Below are 21,305 nucleotides of genomic sequence, written 5' to 3'. Positions count from 1 at the left end.
TGCTGAAGATATGTATAATTTTAGGAAAAACAGAAAATCGGCTATTGTTGGACAGTGGAGAATTTGCATCCGTGAACGGCTGTGCTGGTATGGAACAGCTTATGGGATTTGGCTTTGAGTTTCTGCCTTGCCCATCTGCATTGATTTAAAACTAGCTATGAGTCTGAGGTGCTGTTATTTATAGATATTGCCAATCCCAGCAGTAGCAGCGGAGAGATGTTACGGTTTTGTCACCTCAGGAAAGTGTCATCTGGTAGTATGGTACTTCCAACCCGTTCTCTCTGGGGAAACCGAGTGGATAATGGCGTTTTAAATTCATGTGTATTTGCATACTGTTGACATCTTGTGCAAGTCCAGTATCTGAGCTTCCTTTTGCTGAGATTCCATATTTGAGGTCTTGAGTAATTTCCTGCTTGCTCAGCTGGCTTGGTCCTCTTGGTCTCCTCTGCTGCTTTTTGATACAGTTGTCAATTGATTCTTAATTGGTTGTTATTTTGGCAAATGAGAGAAGTGTGGTACAACCGCCTAGAGGTTAGAAATCTGCTGCTGATGCACAACTGCCTGCCTGCCTGCCCACAGGGACGGGCTACGAAGGAGCCTTCGAAGGTCTGCGTTGCTGCCTGCGTTGCTTCTATTACGCAGCTCTCGCATCAAATTTAGTCTGTGCTTTGAAGCAATGTTTCGCTGAGCTTCCCAAAAGAGATGTTTCAGAGCTGTCTGGTCCCGATCCCTGGGAAGACAGACATCTTATTATAAGTAGTAATCACAAAGAGTCTTTTTTTTGTTTGTTTGTTTCTTGTTTATTGAAACCTTCCTTGGAGGAGAAATTGTCACCAGTCACACCAGGGGATTTTGTTTGTTTCGGGGATCAACAGGCTTCTTGCCTGTCGTCTTAGCTGTCCAGGGAGGACCCTTTGCTCAGTAGTCGTTGAGATTACATGGTAATGCTTCCAACAACAGAAGCATAAACAGGTTTAGAGTATGACTTTCTCCTAGCCCTGATGTGACTTCACTAATAGTTCTTTACTTGCAGCTGCTTATCACTGTAGCAACTTATTTGCATACTGGTTCAAGCAGTCATGACTGTTACATTCACCCATGCTTGTTTACATAGATTTTTTTTTAAAAGAATGGATTCTCTTTACCCAATTCTTGGAAGTTTTTATATCCATAAGACATGTGTGGTTACTGTGTCATTCTTGTGCTTTCACATTTTAACCTTTATAGAGTCTTTCACATGTTAAGGCAACAGAAGATTTATCTCTTTATAATTTATCCCAGGGTGCAGAACTTGGTCTCGCTTAGCACGTTTTCAGCTCTTCTGCATTATTTTAACATGCTCTTTTAAAAGCTCTTGTTAGGCACGTTTTTGACCTGTATTACTCATCTCTGATTTTTTCTAATTTTCTAATTATTTTCTAAAATATTTTCTAATATTCTAAAAATATTTTCTAGTATATTTGAGGAGGTGATAATATCCTTGCTGTTGTTTAATTTTGCCGCATGGGATTTGGACTAGCGTACGCTGAGAGGTGTGGCTATAACTGATGCTAAGCTTTGCCTTTTTCCTTCCTTCTTTTAATGAAAATCTGATTTGGGAGACTTTGTTTTTCTCAGCTGTATGTTTGCAGCTTCATGTTTTGGAAAGATACTTAAAATCCATTTACAGCTATATCACACAGAGGTGAAAGGAAGGATTTTTGTTTCAAATTCTTTTGGGAACCTGAAAATAGAATTGTTTGTTTTGCTCCGGGCTGCAGTTTAAGCATTTTATCTGGAAGTTATTATGGAAAAAAAGTCTCCAGGAGAATTTGCTGCTATTGCTGTCTGCCTGTGTAGCTGTTTGGTAATAATAATAGTGATAATATTCAGATTAAGGGCCACTTATTTGGGCTGTTCTGGCTTGTAGAAACATGTAAATGTGCAGGGAAAGAAGTGTGATACAGCCTTTCTTCTTTAGTATGGCATGGTTCCGATTGCAGGTGGCAAATCTGGTGAGTAGGGCGTGTTAGTAAAGTGAGTGGACACTTTGATATGCGCCCAGTCTGTGCAATATGCTCCACATTAAACGTCGCTTAGAAAAGTTTACAATCTAATAAAACTGTGCACTAAAATCTAGATGCTTCAGCAGCTCACTCGTGCCGATTTAACTCTGGCTCCGTGATGGATTTGCCAACTTTCCTGGTCTGGGCCGCGATCAAGCAGATGTCTGGTATCCTGAGCTGCTTAACGTCTGGATGTCCCAGGCAAATTACCACCAGGCATGTGCAGATAACTGCCACATGCTCCGTGAGTCTGGCGCATCCACCTTTCATCTTTGAATGTTGGCCGGTCCGCACATGTGTTGATGTTCGCTCCCTTTGCTATTCTTTATCAAACTGTGGCTTAATCTGCGGATCTTTAAGCAACAAAGTCCCTTTCCATTTCTGAGTAGATGCACTGAGTTAATCAGGACTGCTTGTTGAATAACTCGTGCTCTGTCTCCGCAGTAGGATATTTGCTGCCAGGCTTAATTCAGCACCTCTCTCTAGACATAGAATAGCGGTGATACTTCAAAAACAGCGTGCCTCTGAGTGAAAAGGGAAGCGTTTTGCTGCATTACAGTAGGAGAATGGTTTGGATTTTCTGTGAAATTTTGTATTTCCAGAAGGAGTGGTATGGTTTGGGTTTTTTCCTACCCTAGAAGTAAAATGTAAAATTCCATAGCTTCTGGATTGGTTTTTCTTTTTAATCTTTTAATCTTAAGCTTGATAAATTGCTAGAATTGGCAATTGTTGACTGAGAAGCATGTTACTAATTATCAGAGATGTAAAAAATAATTTAATACTCAGATTTTATTAAATTGCAAATTCTCTCATTAAAATTGCCTTTGTTTCAGATCTCTTCAGATCCCTTACATACTGAAGGGAGGCTAGCGCAGGATAATAAAATATTTTGTAGCATTAACACATTTATAATATTTTGGGAATGAGTAAGAACGATAGGCAAATACAAAAGTTTGGATAATCCTTTTATCTCATTTTGACTTCTGTTATATCATGTAATTTACGATGAAAGACAGTTCGTGCTTATACAGTGAACTTCACTGGCTGTACAAGTGGGAAGGTACCAAGATAATTCTGGAACTCTAAGATTTTGGAAAAAAAAAAAAGTTAGAATGGCTGGAGAAACAGGTCAGTGCAAGAGAGCATTCATGGGGTCATTCCTTGATGATCACAGTATGAAAAGTCATGGAATGGGACCATGTTAATGCAGTCATTAGGTTTATCTTTCCTGCAGAGGTACGATTCTTCTGTTTCCATCATGTATTTAACACGCAGTGACTGAAAGGATGTGTGGAGAAGCCTGTCTCTCGTCTGTAAGAGTTTCCATTCTCATTGGAAGAGTTTTTGGCTGGGTTTAGTTAAATGATAATTTGTATATATCATTAGAAAAGCCTTTCCTTTTTTTTTTTTTTTTATCAAAATGTTATTTGTGGGGTGGTGTTGATCCTGCTTGGGGTGCAGGTGGTTACATTATACAACACATGACTCACTGCGTCGAGCCCCATAGCACCACTGCTGTTGCCCAATTGGAACGAACGGTTTCCCAATGACATGTAGTAATAATCTGTTTGATGACATAGTTCAGTGAGCAATGTTTTGGCAGCAGGTCTGAGTGAAGTACTTACCTTTTCCTCCTTCCCGATGCGTGCCGTTCCCTCTGGTGTGCTGGGGCAGGAGTTGAGCGTATCCCCGGGGTCTGGGTGTGCAGGATAGCCGGGCCTATCTGATGATGCTCTGCTGTTGAAAGAAGTGGTCCTGTTCCTTGCTTTCCACCAGCTCTGACACTTCTCTGAATCATAGTCAGCTCTGCTAAACCTGGCAGAAAACCTTTTCCTTCTTTTGTCGGGTGAGCGTCTCTAGCCAGGGGAGCTGAAACGGCTCCCTCCGCAGTAGATGAGCACTGGAGCTGATGCAGAGGGGAGCTCGGTCGTGGTTTTAGCCAGACTGCGGAATCATTCTGGCTCACTGCAGCGGCACAAAAACTTGTCCTACCCTGCCGGGAGGGAACTGCATGTGTGGTGAGCACTCACAGCCCTGTCTCCAGGATTGGCCTGTGGCTGGACACATTTGAAGTGGTCGTGTAGGAGAGGGGGGTGTGCGCAGGCACACGCCTGCTGTTATTTCTTTACAATAAGCACTGTTCTGGCCCTTTCAGGTCAGCTTTAGTATTATTTGGCATTAGTTTGTGGCTTGGTAAAGCAAAAAACTGGCTTATGACAATCTCTTTCTTCATAATATTGCAACAGATACGAAAGTTGTAAATAGTTCTAATACAACTATTTTTCCATCTTCCATCACAGGCACTTAAGAGCTGAGTGACCTCTTACTGTTGATCTTTAAAAAGCAGATGGATGTGGCTCTATGTCCTGTGTTGAAGGAGCTAAATAAGCTCTGATGTTGAGTTTGTGCTGCCAGCTAGTAAATATAGTAGAAGTCAGGCAAGTGCAGGACGTTCTGGATAATGAGGCACAATTTATTTGCTGTTTGAACAGACTGTCGGAAAAACTATTGTCTCTTCATAGAAAACAGTCTCTGTCTAAAGGGGAAAAAGAAGGTTTTCTTGAGATGACAAATTAGGAGCGGAGCCTACACATGTGGGTCTTAAAGATACTTATTCCCTGTAGCTAAGAACCGGAGACTGGGTATTGCTTTCAGGATAATATTGAGGCTTTTTAGGCTTTAGCACGTGTGCTTCTTATAGCAATGTGAGTGTCTGGCAAGGGTGTTTCAGCTAAGCGAGAAATACTCTATGTGAAAAGAATGAACTGAAGGGTAAAACAGGCTTGAAAAAAAGTCCCCAGACAATACTTTGATCAGAGTACTGCACTGGGAACTCTGAGTTTCAGGGATTTTTTGTTTGTACCCTAAATTACAACTGTAGCTACTACCACCTGGAATTTCTGGTCTGACTTTTTCAACACTCCATGTCATTTTAAAAGACATCTTTGGTATAATTAATTTTGAGGGGTTTTCAGGGGTTTTAGACTCGATGTCAGTAACTTTAACACTTGAATATGAACCAAACAAAGAAATACCAGCAGAAACAAGAACAAAACCATTTTCAAACATCTGCGTTATTTGTATGTTTAGGTGGCTGTCAATGCACACATCCCTCCGGATTATCTTCTTAGGATCTGTGAGAGACTTGGACCCCTTCTAGACAAGGAAATCCCACAGAGTGTCCTAGGTGTGCAGACTTTGCTAGGTGTCGGGCGCCAGTCTCTATTAAGGGCAGCAAAAGGTAAGATTTATGTGCGATTGAATTTTATTTTAATGATCAAAACCCCTTTTGTTTTGATTCGTATTGTGGTATCTGTGTGTGTTTGCATGAACCCTGGTTTGTCTCCTATGCTTCTCAGCTCCCGCTTTCTTGTTGCAGTCTTCCTAAAGTGCAGTTATTGCTGGCCCTCTTACGTATATCTATCTTTGGTTGAAAATGCCGCCTTAAGGTGCTCTTGCTTACAGTTGCCTGATCTTGTTACTTGCTTCCCCTACCTTCACTTCTCAGCGTGTTGGACTGGTGTTTGTGTAAATGACGTAATGAACTGGATTAGAGAGTTGATCCATCTGAAAAATAGCCATTTTCTTTCATACACATATATACATGCCTGTGTCTAAAATAACCCAGCAGTCTATATATTTTGCTGGGCTATTTTTCAGGCTGACGTGTTCCATTTGTTCCATTATTTGATTCCCTGGCCATGCAGGCAGATGTGTCAGCTTGATGGGCAGGGTGGCATTTGGGGCAGCATTTAGAGGGTGGGAGAAGGTGAGACTGATTCTTCAGTGATAATTCCTGCTCGTCCTTGCTTAAAGTTAATTTGAACGAAAGCCCCCATTCCTTTCATGAATAGAGCACCAGTCCTATTCCTTTGGAAAAACTGCTCTGCTTGAGATAATGATCCTGAGAGCACAGTTTTGTGTTATAACTAAACAGATCTGAGAGCCATCTGCTATTGAAAAGAGTGATTCCTCCCTTCCCTGCTCGCTCCATGTCCCTGCCACTTCTTCCCTGTAGGAGCCAGAACTTATTTATCCTGTGATGTGCTGATTCAGAGAGCTAAAATGTTGCAAAATTTGTTATTGCTGTTGTCGTGAATTAAATTAGCTCATGGAAGGATCAGGGTGCTGGGGCTGACACAGGCAGCAGGAGCATCATTCTGGGAGAGGGATGGCAGAGCAGGACCTTCCTGTTTCAGTGGCAGTTGAGCACTTAATTTATCGCATCCTGTGAAGTCACACTGATGCTAACAAGGACTGTAGCATTCTGCTGATCCCCTGGATATCGTCTGGAGGGATGTGCTGTTTGCAAACACGTTTCCTTACGCAAAGTTTTGGGGGACGGAGTCTTGTTATAATTGGATGGAGAATTTCAGGTTTGCAGGGAGGCCTGCGGAGAAACATTTCTTTGTTTCACATTCAGTTTGCATCTTAGAGGAAAACAGCAACAAAAATGTAAAGAGAAAATAAAATTTTTTTGTACAGGGAAACAAGTTTCTTAGGTGAATTAGGGGACAGAGGCTAGATGAATCACTGAAAGATGTAGTGCTTCCTAAGTGATAAATTTTTTGCAAAGAGATTTCTACTAGATTTATGGTGGGTTTTTCTCCCCTTCAGAAAAAGGTGCTGCGACATTGTGCCATTTAGCGTGTAAACCACGCTCACTAAGACGAAACAGCGTACCTTTCAAAGTTGACATACATGGATTTCCGCTCCCCCTAGTTGTGTATCAGTATGAAGTTTCCATTTACTATTAGTATTGATAGCTATTTTGATCTATTTTAGAAAGTGCGAGTGCTGTTTTTAATGTGTATCATTGTAATTCTTTGTGGTACAGTTTGGGTTTTAATCAGAAGGTGCTCTGGGGAGTCTGAGTCACGAAAGCGTGTGCACTTCATATTCAGAGATCTAAATGGTGATACACAGATCCACCAATCTGTGGCACTGTCCTTCTGTTTCAGTCCTTATTCACCGTGGAAGCTCATTTCTCTCCTTCCAGATGGCCAGAAATGGAAGAAGTCCAGGTCTAATTTCTGAGGCACTCTGAACAGTCTCAGAAAAATCACTATTGTTCTAGAGAGAAGGCTCTCTGAGGCCAGTTGGCAGCAGACAGCTGGAGAGTCTTTAAAGAAAACAGTCTTCATTTTAAAAACAATGTTTTTTTGGGAGGTGGGGTGCAGAGGAGAATATGAAAGGAGGGCATATTGCCACCAATTGCAGGAAAACAGATTTATTGAAAAAAAAAATCTCACTTCTCCCACTTTCAGGGGAGCAAATGTGTGCATGTATGTGCATTCTCAAATGTACAGTTCATAAGAAGAGGTCCTGTATGTGTTGGGATTGCAAAAGGACTAAAAACATACCAAAGATCAGTCCTGCCTCAATACAAAGTGCACACACTTTTTTCATTCTCTTATTCTTTCCATCAATTTAGACTCCTCACTCACCAAAATGAAGCAAAAATAAGCTGGAACCATTTACAGTCATACTGCTTAGGAACTAGAAATCAGAGTAGCAATCTTCTTTAAGTGTCAGATCTCTGACAAACTATTTAAAAAGACAAATCTTATTTTGGGATGCTGGGAGTAGTGCTTCATGCTCTTGATTCTAAGAAGAATAGGTCGGTTGGACCCGGTTTGGCTGATTGTTTCACTAACCCACTGTTAATCTTGCCGGTACAGACTTCAGACATACGCTATGGAAAGGATCTGCATTTGCAGCTCTTCACAGAGGCCGACCTCCCGAACTACCTGTAAATTACGGGAAACCACCACATGTGGGTGAGTTTTGAAACATACATAAGGTGGTTTTTTCTTCTCTGTATTTTTATTAATCTTCCAGCTGAAAGTTATTACTCTTGCTGACTGAAACACTACTATGGGTTTGCATTAATGGCTTTTTTGACATTTCACCATGAATTAGTCTAAAGCAGGATTCTTACTGACAATAGAATGACCCTGCTTGCATTCTTCAGGCTTGAATCTTCCATAATGTATGTACACATGTTAAAACATTGTGGCCACGTTGAAAAGCTTTGCATGTCAACTTCCTGTTTGGAGGGCAACGTGCTTGAGTACATAATAGGTACAAATGCTTCTAAGATTGAATAGACGTGGTCACAGGAGCATGTAGACAATCTTTTCATTCAGGAATCTTAGCCAGAACAAAGCGCCTGGCTCCCAGGGAGCTTTTTTGACTCAAGAATTCATTTTAGTTCGATTATGACAGAAAACAGACTGCTTGCAACATCCCTCTCCAAAAAGGAAATAATCACCAAACCAACATTTGTATTACTTCAGTTTCAGTTGTCCACACCATTAGACAAAGAACTTGTATAAAACTCAGATATATGTAGGCATTCAGCTTACATATAATCAAAGAGCTTCCCTGTTTTGCTTAAACTGGAAAGTATTTTCCTTGTGTGGTCTGAACTTTCATTAACTATTTTTATAGCAAACAAATTTGATTCTTGCAGGCATAAATATAAGTCCTGTTGGTCGCGATTTGTTTCTTATCAGGGTATTTTTTCTGTATTTACCGTGTGTGTGTCTGTGCAAATGTACAGACTTTTCCTGGTTTGTTAGGGAATCCATTCACGTGTGTTTCTCCCATCCCTTTGGAGATGTAGGGATGATGATGGCAGTCTTCTGTTTCTACCACGTCTGTTCCTCTATTTGTGCTTCTGCACTTTCTTTCTCATTACTAAAAGTTAATCTTTGTCAGACACGAAAGTGACAAAGCCTGGGCTGTTTGTGGTTGAAATCGATAGCACGCTTTGCATAAGGTCTGTGGTGGCAACAGTGCGATGGAATAGCAAAGTTAATTATGGGTCTTCTGTATGAAAAAGAAATGGATATTTGCCTGGAAGTAGTGCATAGGGAACTATCGCATTAGTACTTTTCCTGCTTTTGTCAGATAATTTATGAGTCATATTGTGGACATTAAAAAAGAAAACTATTTCCATATTAGTATGGTTACTTCTGTACATATCTATGTATTTGTTCTTTTAGGCTAGTTCTGCAGTTACTTTATTGTTAGCAGTTGGGCTGATGGATTGCTGATAGGCTAGATTATAGATTTATTGCACACACTCAACTTGTATAGCTGTATTTCTATAAGGGCTCCTGGATTAATTCTTTCATAAGAGGACAATACGACCATGTGTTTTTGGAATATGCGGTATTATTAATGAACGATACTTGCAGATTGGACTTCAGCATTTGTCATGCCATCATGACAAAGGTTTGTGCTGCTTGCTTGGTGACTATTGAGTGACTTAGAACAGAATGATTTGTTGTTTTTGGTGTTTTCCTATGAATTATTTTTTAAGAAATGCAAAGGTGTTATATGGAAAAGGGTCTTTTATAGCCAGGAATTAATTTTTATAAGTATTGGCTCCTGGAAGAACACAGTCCTCCTTGGTGTAGACACATAAACTACTGGTAAGAGAGGAAAATGTGTATAAAGTTTAAAATAAGAAGTTGACTATACTTAAGCTATACAGGAGGCAGGAGTTTGGTTTTGGGATTCCCCATTCTTAGTCCTGAAATGGAAGTCATAAAATTATTCTGTGTATATTTGTGCGAAATGGGTGCTTTTTCTGGTGAGTAGTGACAGCCACAGATGCTGCAGAGTGTGCGTGTGTCTTGTTTTAAAATGCAGGATGAAGAAGTACGCCCAGCCTCTTTAATATTTTGGCATAATTGTGAATTCCCATACTGTGCTGGCTTAGTCAGATCGAGTTTTCTGGAATTACTTGCTGAAGTAGTTGGGCTGAAGTAATAGGCACCCATGATAATGTGTGTTCATGAGTGAGATGAAATGATTGTGTAATTGCCTGTGTAGACAGGTAAATAAGGTATAGAACTAACAGCTAAGTATAAGTATTCTTATATCGTTTCCCTTCCAGTGATAAGGATTTAAGCTCGCTGCCGTAAGTGTGTTTTTCTGCTGTGAGGATGGGATTGCTTGTGGTTGCCCTCCCAGCTGGAGGAGTCGGCAGCTGCAGCGGTTTGCCTTTCCATCAGGATGGGGTTGGGATGGGACCTTGTGATCCGTACTCTAAAATAAAAGGTCATGCACAGTGGAACTGGAGCAAGAAATCAGTGCTGCCTTTTCCCAGCGGAGCTGGGAATCTTCTGGCTGGGGGAGTCTCCGAGAAAGTGCTGACCTGTGGAAGTCGTTCTCGGGAACGTGGTGTTTGTGTGTTGAGACGTGGAGGTCTGTGGTGGTGTTGCTGGGGGAGGACAGGAAGGGAAAATGCTGTCATAGCTTTCTGCTGCTGACAGGATCACACTGTGAATACGGTCAGGATGGTCTTTTAGACTGTTTCTTTGCAGGTTTTGGAGTAGTGGTATATTTAGGACTCCCTTTGTGCTCTTCCAGTCAGAAAATTGAAAGATTGGTCATACAGTACCTCATCAATGGGATTTATTCACATACGATAAACCTGCTTTTGAATACAACTTCGCTTTTGTCAGAGACTTTTTTTTGCAGGCAACACAAAGCAGATTAGAAGGAAGATTGTTTTCCCTCTTCAGTTGATTACTAGAGCTATTTTATCCTGAGTATGAAAATCTTTACGTGGGTAACTGCTGTTAGTGAAAATAACACAAAATTTGGAACCAGAAAGTTCATACCATAGTCTCAATGAACAAGCAATTCAGCTGATGGAAATTTACAGTCAAGGTGATCCAGCTACCTTAGGCCTGGCAAATAGCAGTGCTCTGAAGAGGTCAGAAAATCGATGATGTTTCTCTGCTGTAAAGCTGTTCCATGAGGTCAGCAGCTATGAAAGCTGGAACACTTTGTTCTTTTGGTGCTTTTACTGGGTCTAGCTGTCTTTGTGGCCACACATCCACTCTCTGAGAAGGTATTTTGCATGTGTGAGCCAACTGTGTTTATCTCCCAGTGTTCTTATGAAGTCCAGACTTGTGTTTCTTCTGCACACTGCAGGTGGTACCCAGTCTTCATGCTTGATCAGGCCCTATGGTGAGGTCACAGCTTACCACGTGTCCTGGCTATGTAAAATATTATGTCCTCCTTACGAAGTTATAGTGCTTACTTCAGAGGGTAAAATAGTATGATGTGAAGTCATCACCCTTAATACTAGAGAGACTATTTTTAAAACAAACGTTTGTATCAGTATTCCGTTTTCTATTTTTGCTTGCAAAAAATGAAGGGAGGCAAGGGTTTCGAGGGAGAGGAAGAATTCAAGCAGTTTGAAAACTGCTGCAGCTAGGTGGCTTTGTCCGCGCTGAAATGTTTTAATTCTTTCTGAAGTTGTGACTTAACTTTGAAATTTGTGATGTCTGATGATTTTTTTTTTTAAATTTTGTTTTCACTGATGGGTTATCGTTGCAGGGTTTTGGCGTTATCCTTCCTAGGTGAGCTTTCTTGCCAGGGTTTTTACATTTGTGCTGTTATCTCTAGCGGAATGGATTGTGATTTAAGAATTACTGTTGTACAGCGTATGTGACTCCCCTTTGCCCCCTGCAGCTGTGCCTGTACTTGCACTAAGGTCTGTAGTTTTCCTGAAGGTGTGACCGAGGACCAAGGACTGTGATAAACAAACAGAAAAATGCATGCATTTTACCCTCGGTTAGTACGAGGAGGCACTAGTGTGCATCTGTAAGCCAGGGCTTCGCCCAGCGTGCCGGGAGCTGGCTGTGCTGGTGCTGAGGCCGGAGCAGGTTGCTCCCAGCAGAAAGCCCCCCTCTCACCGCCGCATCCGCGGCATCTCTGCACCTAGGTAGCAGTCGTTTCAGCAGCTAGAAGTGAAGAACTTCAGCTGAAGCAGGCCTTTCCAGTTGTGGACAAAACTAACTTACTTTTCTTCACATGAAGACTAGATATGCTCACTTTTTATGTGAAATAACATCAATACAGTTTTGAAAGCTTTTCCCTGGCAGGAAATAGTGAGGGGGTAGACTTGGCAGCTGTTATGCCCAGTATGGCATGAAGTACAGCAGCTAATTAGATAGGTTGCTAAAAGTTTTTAGGGCTACTATGTTGCTAATTCTCTGTGTGGGAATTGGGGTTTTTTTAAACGCTTTTAGGCTTTATGAGTACAATAACTTCCTTGTACTGAAGAAAGCAAACTTCACGGGGCTCTTTGTCATGTGTGTGTAATTCCCTGTTTAGATACTGTGTATTAATCTTTTACCAAAAAATGTGAGAACTGGAATTGGGGATGTTTGTTTTGTTTTGTGGGGGGTTTTTACTTTGCAGTAGCTTTGAAGGCAGTGATAGTTTATAAAGTGTGGGAAGGCAAAAATCTCCATCACAGCTTTGTGTGTGTGGCATACGTTTCTGGTATACCTTAAAAGCATTTTTATAGTGAGGATGAGATACATTGAATACTGGCTGCTTTTTGTTCAAAGATGCTGTTGCCTTGATAAAGGTGGTGCTCCTTATTGCACAACAGTAGTTCTGTATTTCTCTGAAACTCATGATTGAAGCATTTCATAAGCAGTGCTTTTTATTTTTTAATTATCCGTGGGAGATTGAGGAGTCTTGTCCCCATTGTGCAAATAGGGAAATAGACACAGAAAAAAGTGAAATTACTTTCACATCCTCTGAAGCTGAACTGATTGCAAGTCTGGGAATCGACTGGAAAAGTTAGGTGCCTGATGAAAGGTTGTGTGAGTTAGGTGCCTGATTGTTCATTATACCTTTTAGTGTTTCCTTCGTGTGATTTACAACAAACAGCCGTGGTAAATTTTCAGCAGGATTGCATGGGAACACTGTAGTACACAGAAGGTATTGTGATTACTGGGAATATTTTTGAAATGCGAATATACCTTTTTGATTCACACAGTTCTTTGTGTGGTTAAAAAAAATGTTCAAAGCCATTTGAAATTGTTTAAAGGCAGATACACTGTTATTATGTATTTAAATGATTTAAGCACTGAAAGGCACAGCAGAATTACCATATTGCTAAATGACTGCATCTCTGTGTTGGCATAACAGTGTCCACACTGTGGGGGAAAGGGAGGTGTAATATTTTTAAGAACTTAGCTTTTAAGCTGGCATAGTTAAATAGTAAATAAAATAACGTGTAGGCAAACCTGACGGTACCTTTGTACAGCATTTATCACTGCGAGATCTCTGTGCCCTCCTGTAAGAGGTGGGAAAAAGGGTTAAAGATTTTTTACTTTGCTGGGGGAGTCAGTTTCCATTTAACAGTTCCTGTATAATATCAGGTATCAACTGAATAGTAGGTAGATAGTAAATTAATTTGGTTTAGTGTGTTTTGCTTTCTTAGTACTGCTGAATATGTGTTTTTACATGAAAAACAAATATTGTCTGAAGATGAGGTCATGCTGGGAGCCTGATGACTTTTGCAAGCATCTACACTTTTTATGCAACTTTTTTTCCTAGCATGTAGTGTTTCAATTGCATTGAATGATTAAAAATAGTCCAAATGTCAGAGTATAAAACTGAGAAACAAAAATACTTTCTGTAAATACAGAAACAATTTATTTTCCTTGCCCATTTTTCTCTCTGCTTGTATATAAATACTTCAATCTTGTAAATGTACAGAAGTGTGTTACGGGTTAGTAGCCCTTTGAAATGATGCTTCTTGACTTTGTAGATTTTTTTTTAACATATTTCATAATATCTTTTTGTGTAGATAGGCAATGATATGATGATACAATTAAGAAAATGTGTCAAGTTGTTCACTATACGTTAAATGAAAGGATTGAAAGGCACTAAGGAGCGTCATGCAGCTCCTGTGAAGCCCTGCCTACTTCAATGTGCAGTAGACAAGATAAGGGGTTTCTTCCGGGAGCCTGCTGTCGCAAGGACTCAACAAAACCCACCAATATAGCAATGTTAGATCTTTAAGTACCATAAACAAAACCTCTCAAAACTTGAAAATCAACCGTTCAAGTGGTATGCATTAGGATAGGTAAAATTAAATACCCAAAATGATCTCAAATTATGCATCAAATCAAAGATTAGAATTAGGATCTTTCTGTAGTCTACAACCATAATGATCTTCATTTGGTGGTGTGTCCCGGCAAAGGCACATTCATGCCTGTTTTCTCCTTTTCTTGTCTAGTGGAGAGATTCGTAGTTATCATCAGTGAAACTGCTAACAGTGCTTTTTTACATGGTGTTTTTGTGCGTGTAGATTTCAGGCTGTTCTTGTAAGGACTTCTAGGTTTAGCAATATAAAATAATTTGTTGTTGCAGTTTTTTCTTGTGCCTGCCATTCTTTTGACTGGGGCTTTTTCCATCAGTGCCATATATTTCTTATTCTTCAATTACATTGCCATAGAAATGCAATGCTGCTGCTGCTGCTGCTTATAATGAGAGAGGTTTTGTGGGGAAAATGTGGAAGACCATTGACTCTCACATATGGTCTGGAACCCATTCCAAAGAAAGATTTTTATCACAAAAAAAGCACTTAAAATAAACTATTATTATACTCTAAAAATAAATTTGTTGTAATTGCTTTAAGGAAATTATATGTTACTAATATCAAGTTTTCCAAATCCATATAGAATAAATGTGTCTGTTGCCTGTTCATGAATTGAACGTTGGAATAACTTCTAGTTGTCATGGGAACTTTGTATTTTGCTTTAATTTTTGTTAAGAAAGCAGGTGCAGTGTGTGGTGTGGTAGGTATTGAAAGGCATCATCTTTTTATAAGACTGTACAGAATGTTCTGATAAGGTTGAAGAGGTTCAGATTTATGGATTATAATAATAAAGTTGTTACCAAACATTATATTGGTTTAATATTTATTTACTTTGAGTTCTGGACAAAATTCATATCATAGTTTTCTTTTTGTTTTGTTTTTCTCTCCCAGTAAATATAATTTCTGCCAGGCAATTAACTGGATGTGGACGTTTCAGCCACTTGTTCCCAACATCCACCTACCAACACATGAAGATGCATAAGAGGATTTTGGGACATTTATCATCTGTTTATTGTATAGCCTTTGATCGCAGTGGGAGAAGAATTTTTACAGTAAGTTTAAAAATTGTACTTTTCTTGGAAGATTGCTTTGCTTAGTTTGATTTCTTTCTTTCTTGAGTCCCGCAACAGCCTCTCAGTTACTGACTGAGATGCAGACACAGCTTCCAGAAAAAGAAAGGAAGAAAAATCTTGAAATGTATGGAAAACCCATCTCTTTCTGTGCTAATTTTCACTTTCCACTTGACTTGGCATTTTAAAATTGCTCACGGCTCTGTTAGACTGAAACTTAGTCATCTATTTGCTTCCCCCTGTAGAACCCTACATCAGGGTTGTTCCGGTCCAGAGCTTGCAACTCTCACTTGAAACATGTGCTCATTTTTCTTTATTTATCATCTTTCTTACTGATTGGCACCTGCAGTATTCTGGGATTTGGAATTAATTTGCATGCTGCTTGCTGGGTTAAATCTTAACACTTCTTTTAAAACTACAATTTACCTTTCGGTAATCTTGGAAATGCTGGCAATCCTTTCCTTACATTTCAGTAAAACCTGATGATAAATAGAAGACTTCATTACTTCATCTGCAATTTACTTCTCTACTAAATTTTCTTTCTAGAATTTGTAGTGTGTCAGTGAATATATGAATATTATTTTAAGTTTTTCTCCAGAATATATTAACATACATTTCTGTGATACTGCCCTTGCTTTTTGTTGTGCGTAGTTAAAAATTAACAAATTTTTCAAATTAGTAATACATCTTTTAACTGTTAATGTTAATCCCTGTCTTGTCTTGTCTTTGCCCTTGTCTCTTATCAATAGGTATTCAGAAACAGATTACCTGGCAGGCCAGTTGTTGTCTTTGTGTTTTTGCTAGCTTCTCCACTCATTATGAATTGGTCAGATAGAGATGTTGTTATGATAATTACTCTGAGTCGTATGAAGGCCTTTCCATTTTTGTTTACACGATAAAGAAATCTTTCTCATCTGCAGTTATATGAAGAATTGAAAGTGATTTGTGTTCAAATTTACCTGCAGTTAATAAAATGTAACTTAAAGTCAAATGATGTTGATACTGCAGTTAGGTTTATTGTGTTATGTTTCTGAATACATAGTGGCAGTCCTAGCCACTAGCATTAGTATTCTTTGTAGTATCTGAATAGTGGAAAGGTCTGTGAACTGTCTAAAAAGTCTTGGCGATACTGGGATTGAGTATGCAATTATGTAGCTGCTACTGTAGGTAAAAGTATTTTATAGTGATCTGCGTTGGATATGCTTTTGAATTGTGTCCTGTCCTGAATAGAAATCTCACTGACATAGTATTTCAGTTGCACATAATGTTGCACGGTTTCTTTCTCCGAGTGGTCCAACTTTATTCTGCTCACAAAAATTGAACCTCACGGTACAGCTGCCTTACAGCTCCAGGAGCACGGCAGAAGCTCTGAGGTCCCTCAGATGCTTAAGTGCTCTTTCTCCTTAGAGCTTAAGTTTTATGGTCACTTTAATTTTACTAGTGGCTTGATCCTGCTCACACAGATCAATATGTCTTTCGGTAGTATGTGATGAAACATTTTTATCTTCTTAAGTTTACCCTAGTTATTACTGAACTGTACTGAGAGGAGTTGTATTAGCAGCGGTAATCGTATCTTAGTATGAAACATAGGACAGTGGCTTCTGTTTTATAAATATCTAAATCCCTGACGCCACAAGATGATTCCCAAACTCAGATAGTTGTGCCTCTGTGGAATCCCACTGAAGTTGCTCTTCTGGCGGGTTCATGGCACAGTGGTGTTTTAGATACTTGTTCATCTGCAGTGTAGCTGTATTATGTACACATAACACATATTATTTTATATAATCTTTGGAAATTTTTGTGTGGCATTAGGGGTCAGATGATTGTTTGGTCAAAATCTGGGCTACAGATGATGGGCGCCTGCTCTCAACGTTGCGAGGACACTCGGCTGAAATTTCCGACATGGCTGTTAACTACGAGAACACGCTGCTGGCTGCAGGCAGTTGTGATAAAGTGGTCCGGGTATGGTGTCTTCGAACCTGTGCCCCAGTCGCAGTGCTGCAGGGCCATTCAGCTTCCATTACTTCCATACAGGTAAGGAATGACGTTTTTTCCTAAACCCTGGAATTAAAATGCTAACAAGAGATGTGGATTAGCAATCAGGGATAAAACTTACCTTTTCATCTCTGTTTGGCAGTGTAGATTTGCCCCAACTTGAGGTTGTTGTCTCCTGGCAAACTCACTCCTGCACAGTGGCCAATACTGCCTGAGGGGAAGATTCTGCTTCTTCCAGCTGCCTTTAACTATGTGGTCCCGTTGCTTCTTCCTTAGATCTAGCAAATGCGTGGTCACCGAGAGCGTCAAATCAACTAGCTGAGCCAGGGAGACATGGCTGGCATCTTTGGTGGTAGTCCTTGCACAGCGACTGACCCAACAGTTGTTTGTTCATAGAGAACGTTTATTTTTCAGAGGAAAATTCTTATTCCACATTTCTTATTTGCTCGTTATCTTAGCCCGTACCGTAAGGAGCTGTTCTGGATGTTGTAGCATACGCAGAGGCTGCAGCAGCACAGTACAGCACAGATCAGGGTTCGCAGAGAATCTGCGCGTGTGCCCGGGCAGTTTCCGTTGGTGGCAAGAGCCCAGCGAGCAACAGCGGAGCAGGAAAAAAAAATGACTAAACTGCCTGCACGCAGTTCTCTAGTGGGGGCACAGTCAATGATGGCAGTAATTTGCAGTTTATTTGCTTTAAAAAAACCCACAACAGCCAGGGAGAAACCTCCAACAAAACAAAAAAAGACAATCCCTGCAATTTGGCAGGTTATACACATAGAGGGGAGAACGAGTGGGGATGTTTGGCTCAGAATCCCTCTCTTCTGGAGCCTTGCTGCGTTTGATTCATCGCGGTCTTCTCCATCATGCCGGTATCCCTGGGAGCCTCATTTCTCCCCCTCTTGCCTATGCTTCCAGTTTTGCCTGATTTTAACTATGTTGCAAGTTACTTACCTTAAGGTGATTGTTTTGGAAACATACTTTACAACCTGGTTTTGTGTTTTGTATATTATTTGTTTACATATATATACATTCCTCACAAGCTTTTTGTAAAACTTCGGTAATTTAGAAAATAACCAGTCATGGCTTTTTGAGGAAACAGTGCTTGATTCCTTTATCAAATTACCAGGTAGCCAGCAGATTAAAGGTATTGCTGTAGTTATGAAATTAAAGTGAGAGACTTCAGAATGAAAAGCTTGGAGAGGCAGAGGAGAGGTTCAGGAAGAGGGAGGGCGAGGGGAGGTCCTAATGTTCTTCTTTGGGCTTGGATGCAGGAATCATTTTTGTCTTTGTTACCATGTTTGATCCAGTTCTATCCTAGAAAGAAGTATTTCCTCATCTTGTTGCCCCATTAAAAGGGTCTAGGCTTGTTTCATTTCTCTAATTTACTAACTTTTGTAGTAGAAACAAAGACTTGCTAGTCAAAATGTAGGTGTTTTCCATTCCTCAGCTTTATTTTTATGGAAGTTCATATTCTGTGGTTATCCCTGATACTGCTTTCTCTACTCGTGGGGAGAAAGCTAATATGTTCGTGAAAAAGGTTCTTGTCAACATCCATTTACAAGTTTCCAGCATGTAAGGGGAGAAAAAATTAGCTGGTTTAACTGTTACAACTTTATTTTTAGTTCTCTCCAGCAAGGAAAGGAACAACACGATACCTCACTTCTACTGGTGCTGACGGAACAATCTGTTTCTGGCAGTGGCATGCTAACACCATGAAATTTAAGTAAGCCTGTTTAGATAATTATAATTATCTTAAATAAAGGACGAATTTATTTTGAGTTTTAGCGTGGAGAGGAATGCTGGGATAATTAAATAAGGGCGTGTTCCTTCTCAATGAACAAGTTTCTTGGGATATGTTCTCCCGTAGACAGGCTGTGCACGAGTGCCGTACCAGCGTGTGGGGCAGGGAGCGCGTTTTATGTGTGTTGGGGAGTCTGTGGCATTGCAACCCGGGGGGAGGCAGAGATCAGGGCTCTCTTCTGGGTGTTGTGCTTTGCAAGCCAGTGTTGTGGAAGAACTTTCAGCTTTTATGTTTAGGACTAAATCCTTGTCCAGAATGTATAGGCAGAATAATTTCTTTGCTTTTAATCAGAAGAACACACATATGAAGATGGTATCAAACCCATACTTAATAGGGAGTAAATGCTGTTGGACTAGTGGTTTGCCAGGTTCTGTTTTAAATAGATTTGAATTGGTGAGTATCATGATAAATAAGTTAAATAGTCTCTTCAAGTCAGAAAATGATGGTTTTCTTGCTAAACTAAGGAAGAAAATTATTAAAATGAAAAACAAGTTCTAGCAAACTTAGGTGAGAATTCTGTAATAAAGAGGTTTAGGATGAGCATATTGACCTTAACCTGCTGAGCTGCAATGCAACATTCTTGTTGAATGTCATTGGAATAAAGTAATGAAAAGTAAAAATGTTGTGTTGTTGCATATAGGGATCGCCCTGTAAAATTTGCGGAGAGGTCCAGGCCTGGCGTTCAGATATCTTGTTCATCTTTCAGTTCCGGTACGTATGCATTGTAAGGTAGCTTAAAGCTTTTTATGAACTATAATTCCTTTGGTGACAAGACTGTTACTTTTTTTTTAAATACAAATGGTATTAAACCCTTTTTCAGTTAATTACAGCACTGTCAAATTGTGATTGTTTGAAATTTTCCATGCTAAGCATCAGCCTCAAGCTACTTTTTCTCTTTTTTTTCTACAATAAGAAGAAGTAGCTAAAATGTCTTGACCACTTCCAAGGAAGACTATGCTTTCAGTCTGTTGTTTTGCACATTAGAGCTTTTTCTTTGTAACATCCTTTTAAGGTTTTATCTTCTAAAGATTTTGAGTGAAAAGTTCTTGAAATCTGGCAGACAGGTGGGCTCTGTTCAGAGGTTACACTTTTGCTAATATTCCAAATTTGGCTGAGTTCTAGGAGGATCAATTCAATGTGTTTGAAAATATCAGCTTGACTGACATCCTTTGTTGCAGCTTTGAATTCTCAAAAATAGCGATTTTTACAAGCAAAATTATGTAATTTCTCATTAATTTTTGCTATCTGAAATTGAGAGCTATTCTAGAGCCATGTAAGCCTTGCCCACGTTCCTTTTTTAAAACCAGAAATCCTGAAATTACTAAAACTATTTCAATGCAGTAAACTACATAATAGTGCCCTTTTTGTGCAATATTGTAAACAGAACAAGCATTACAAGAAAACAGCTTAATCACTGACTCCTGATCCAGCAATAATTTCTCTGATGTGCTTCAAATAGATATTGAAAATGCGCTTAAATATTTTCTTTGATGTTTACCAGTGAGAATATGAAACTATTCCCCATGTAATTTTCCACATAGGCTGATGGAGAGCGCTGTGGTAGTTTCTGAGGGGAGGTGGCATAGTTTGTCGGATGAATGTTGTAACTTGCAATATTCTCTTTGTTTGGTCAGAAAGATTTGCAGCTGGAAGGTAGAGCTCATAGTTATGCTAAAGCTGATATAATCTGAGAAAATACAGATCAAAGCAAAAGTTGTCAGAGTTAACTGCTTTGTTCAGGACGTATGTTTTGATTACATTGAAATTTTCTGTTTAAAACTGTAGTTTGCTGCTTTGACAATAAAGCAGTAATTAAAATCAGTTGTTTCTTGGATGGCTTTTCTTCTCACAGAAAACACTGTCTTTCTTAGGTGGCATGTTCATTGCAACAGGTAGTACTGACCACGTGATAAGAATTTATTATTTGGGCTCGGAATCTCCAGAGAAAATGGCTGAGTTAGAATCTCATACGGTAAGAGATGAATAGGAAAGCAAATGTTTTTTTTCCTCACTTTACCTTATTTCAGGAACTTCAATTTTGTACATCCTATTCAGCTTGTTTTCTGTCTTTAGAGTTTAGTTGGCTCTCAACACTGTGGTATTTAAATGCCTGAAAACTTGTGGTATGTTTATTTTTAAATTCCTCTGAGGCAGGAGATGTGTGCAAAATATGCTTTATGTATTTCATTTCCCCAGGAAACTGAGGGACTAGATGATTTTCCCATATTCTTGAAGAAAGTCTGTGTTGGAATGAGGAATTAAACCAGTTTTCATCCACAATGTGATTTTTCCTATTAAATTTACTGTTGAGTATTTAACTTTAGTTGTGACCACAAATCCACATAACAAGAAAAAACAAAGTAATTCTGGTTTTAGAGTGTGCAGTCAAACTTTGGATCATGATGGTAATTTCATTTAGAAAATAAAGCATCCTTTCTCAGGTAATGCAGGAGGGTTCTCATAAA

General features: G+C 39.6%; 1 protein-coding gene across 4 annotated transcripts in view; it reads left to right on the top strand.

Annotated features, from left to right (window-relative positions):
- BRWD3 (bromodomain and WD repeat domain containing 3) overlaps nt 1-21,305 on the top strand; it is a 57,670-nt gene that overhangs the window by 4,475 nt on the left and 31,890 nt on the right. For 3 of the 4 annotated variants that reach the window (XM_075161934.1, XM_075161933.1, XM_075161936.1), the window contains exons 5-11: nt 5,136-5,286; nt 7,727-7,825; nt 14,866-15,026; nt 16,857-17,078; nt 18,662-18,762; nt 19,481-19,551; nt 20,712-20,812. In XM_075161934.1, the coding sequence (XP_075018035.1) occupies nt 5,136-5,286; nt 7,727-7,825; nt 14,866-15,026; nt 16,857-17,078; nt 18,662-18,762; nt 19,481-19,551; nt 20,712-20,812 (906 nt within the window). The remainder of the gene's footprint in view (nt 1-5,135; nt 5,287-7,726; nt 7,826-14,865; nt 15,027-16,856; nt 17,079-18,661; nt 18,763-19,480; nt 19,552-20,711; nt 20,813-21,305) is intronic. The other variant, XM_075161935.1, reaches the window with a different exon arrangement.

This window comes from Calonectris borealis, chromosome 13, assembly GCF_964195595.1.
Source record: "Calonectris borealis chromosome 13, bCalBor7.hap1.2, whole genome shotgun sequence".
NCBI lineage: Eukaryota > Metazoa > Chordata > Aves > Procellariiformes > Procellariidae > Calonectris > Calonectris borealis.
This window is presented reverse-complemented; position numbering and strand designations above follow the sequence as displayed.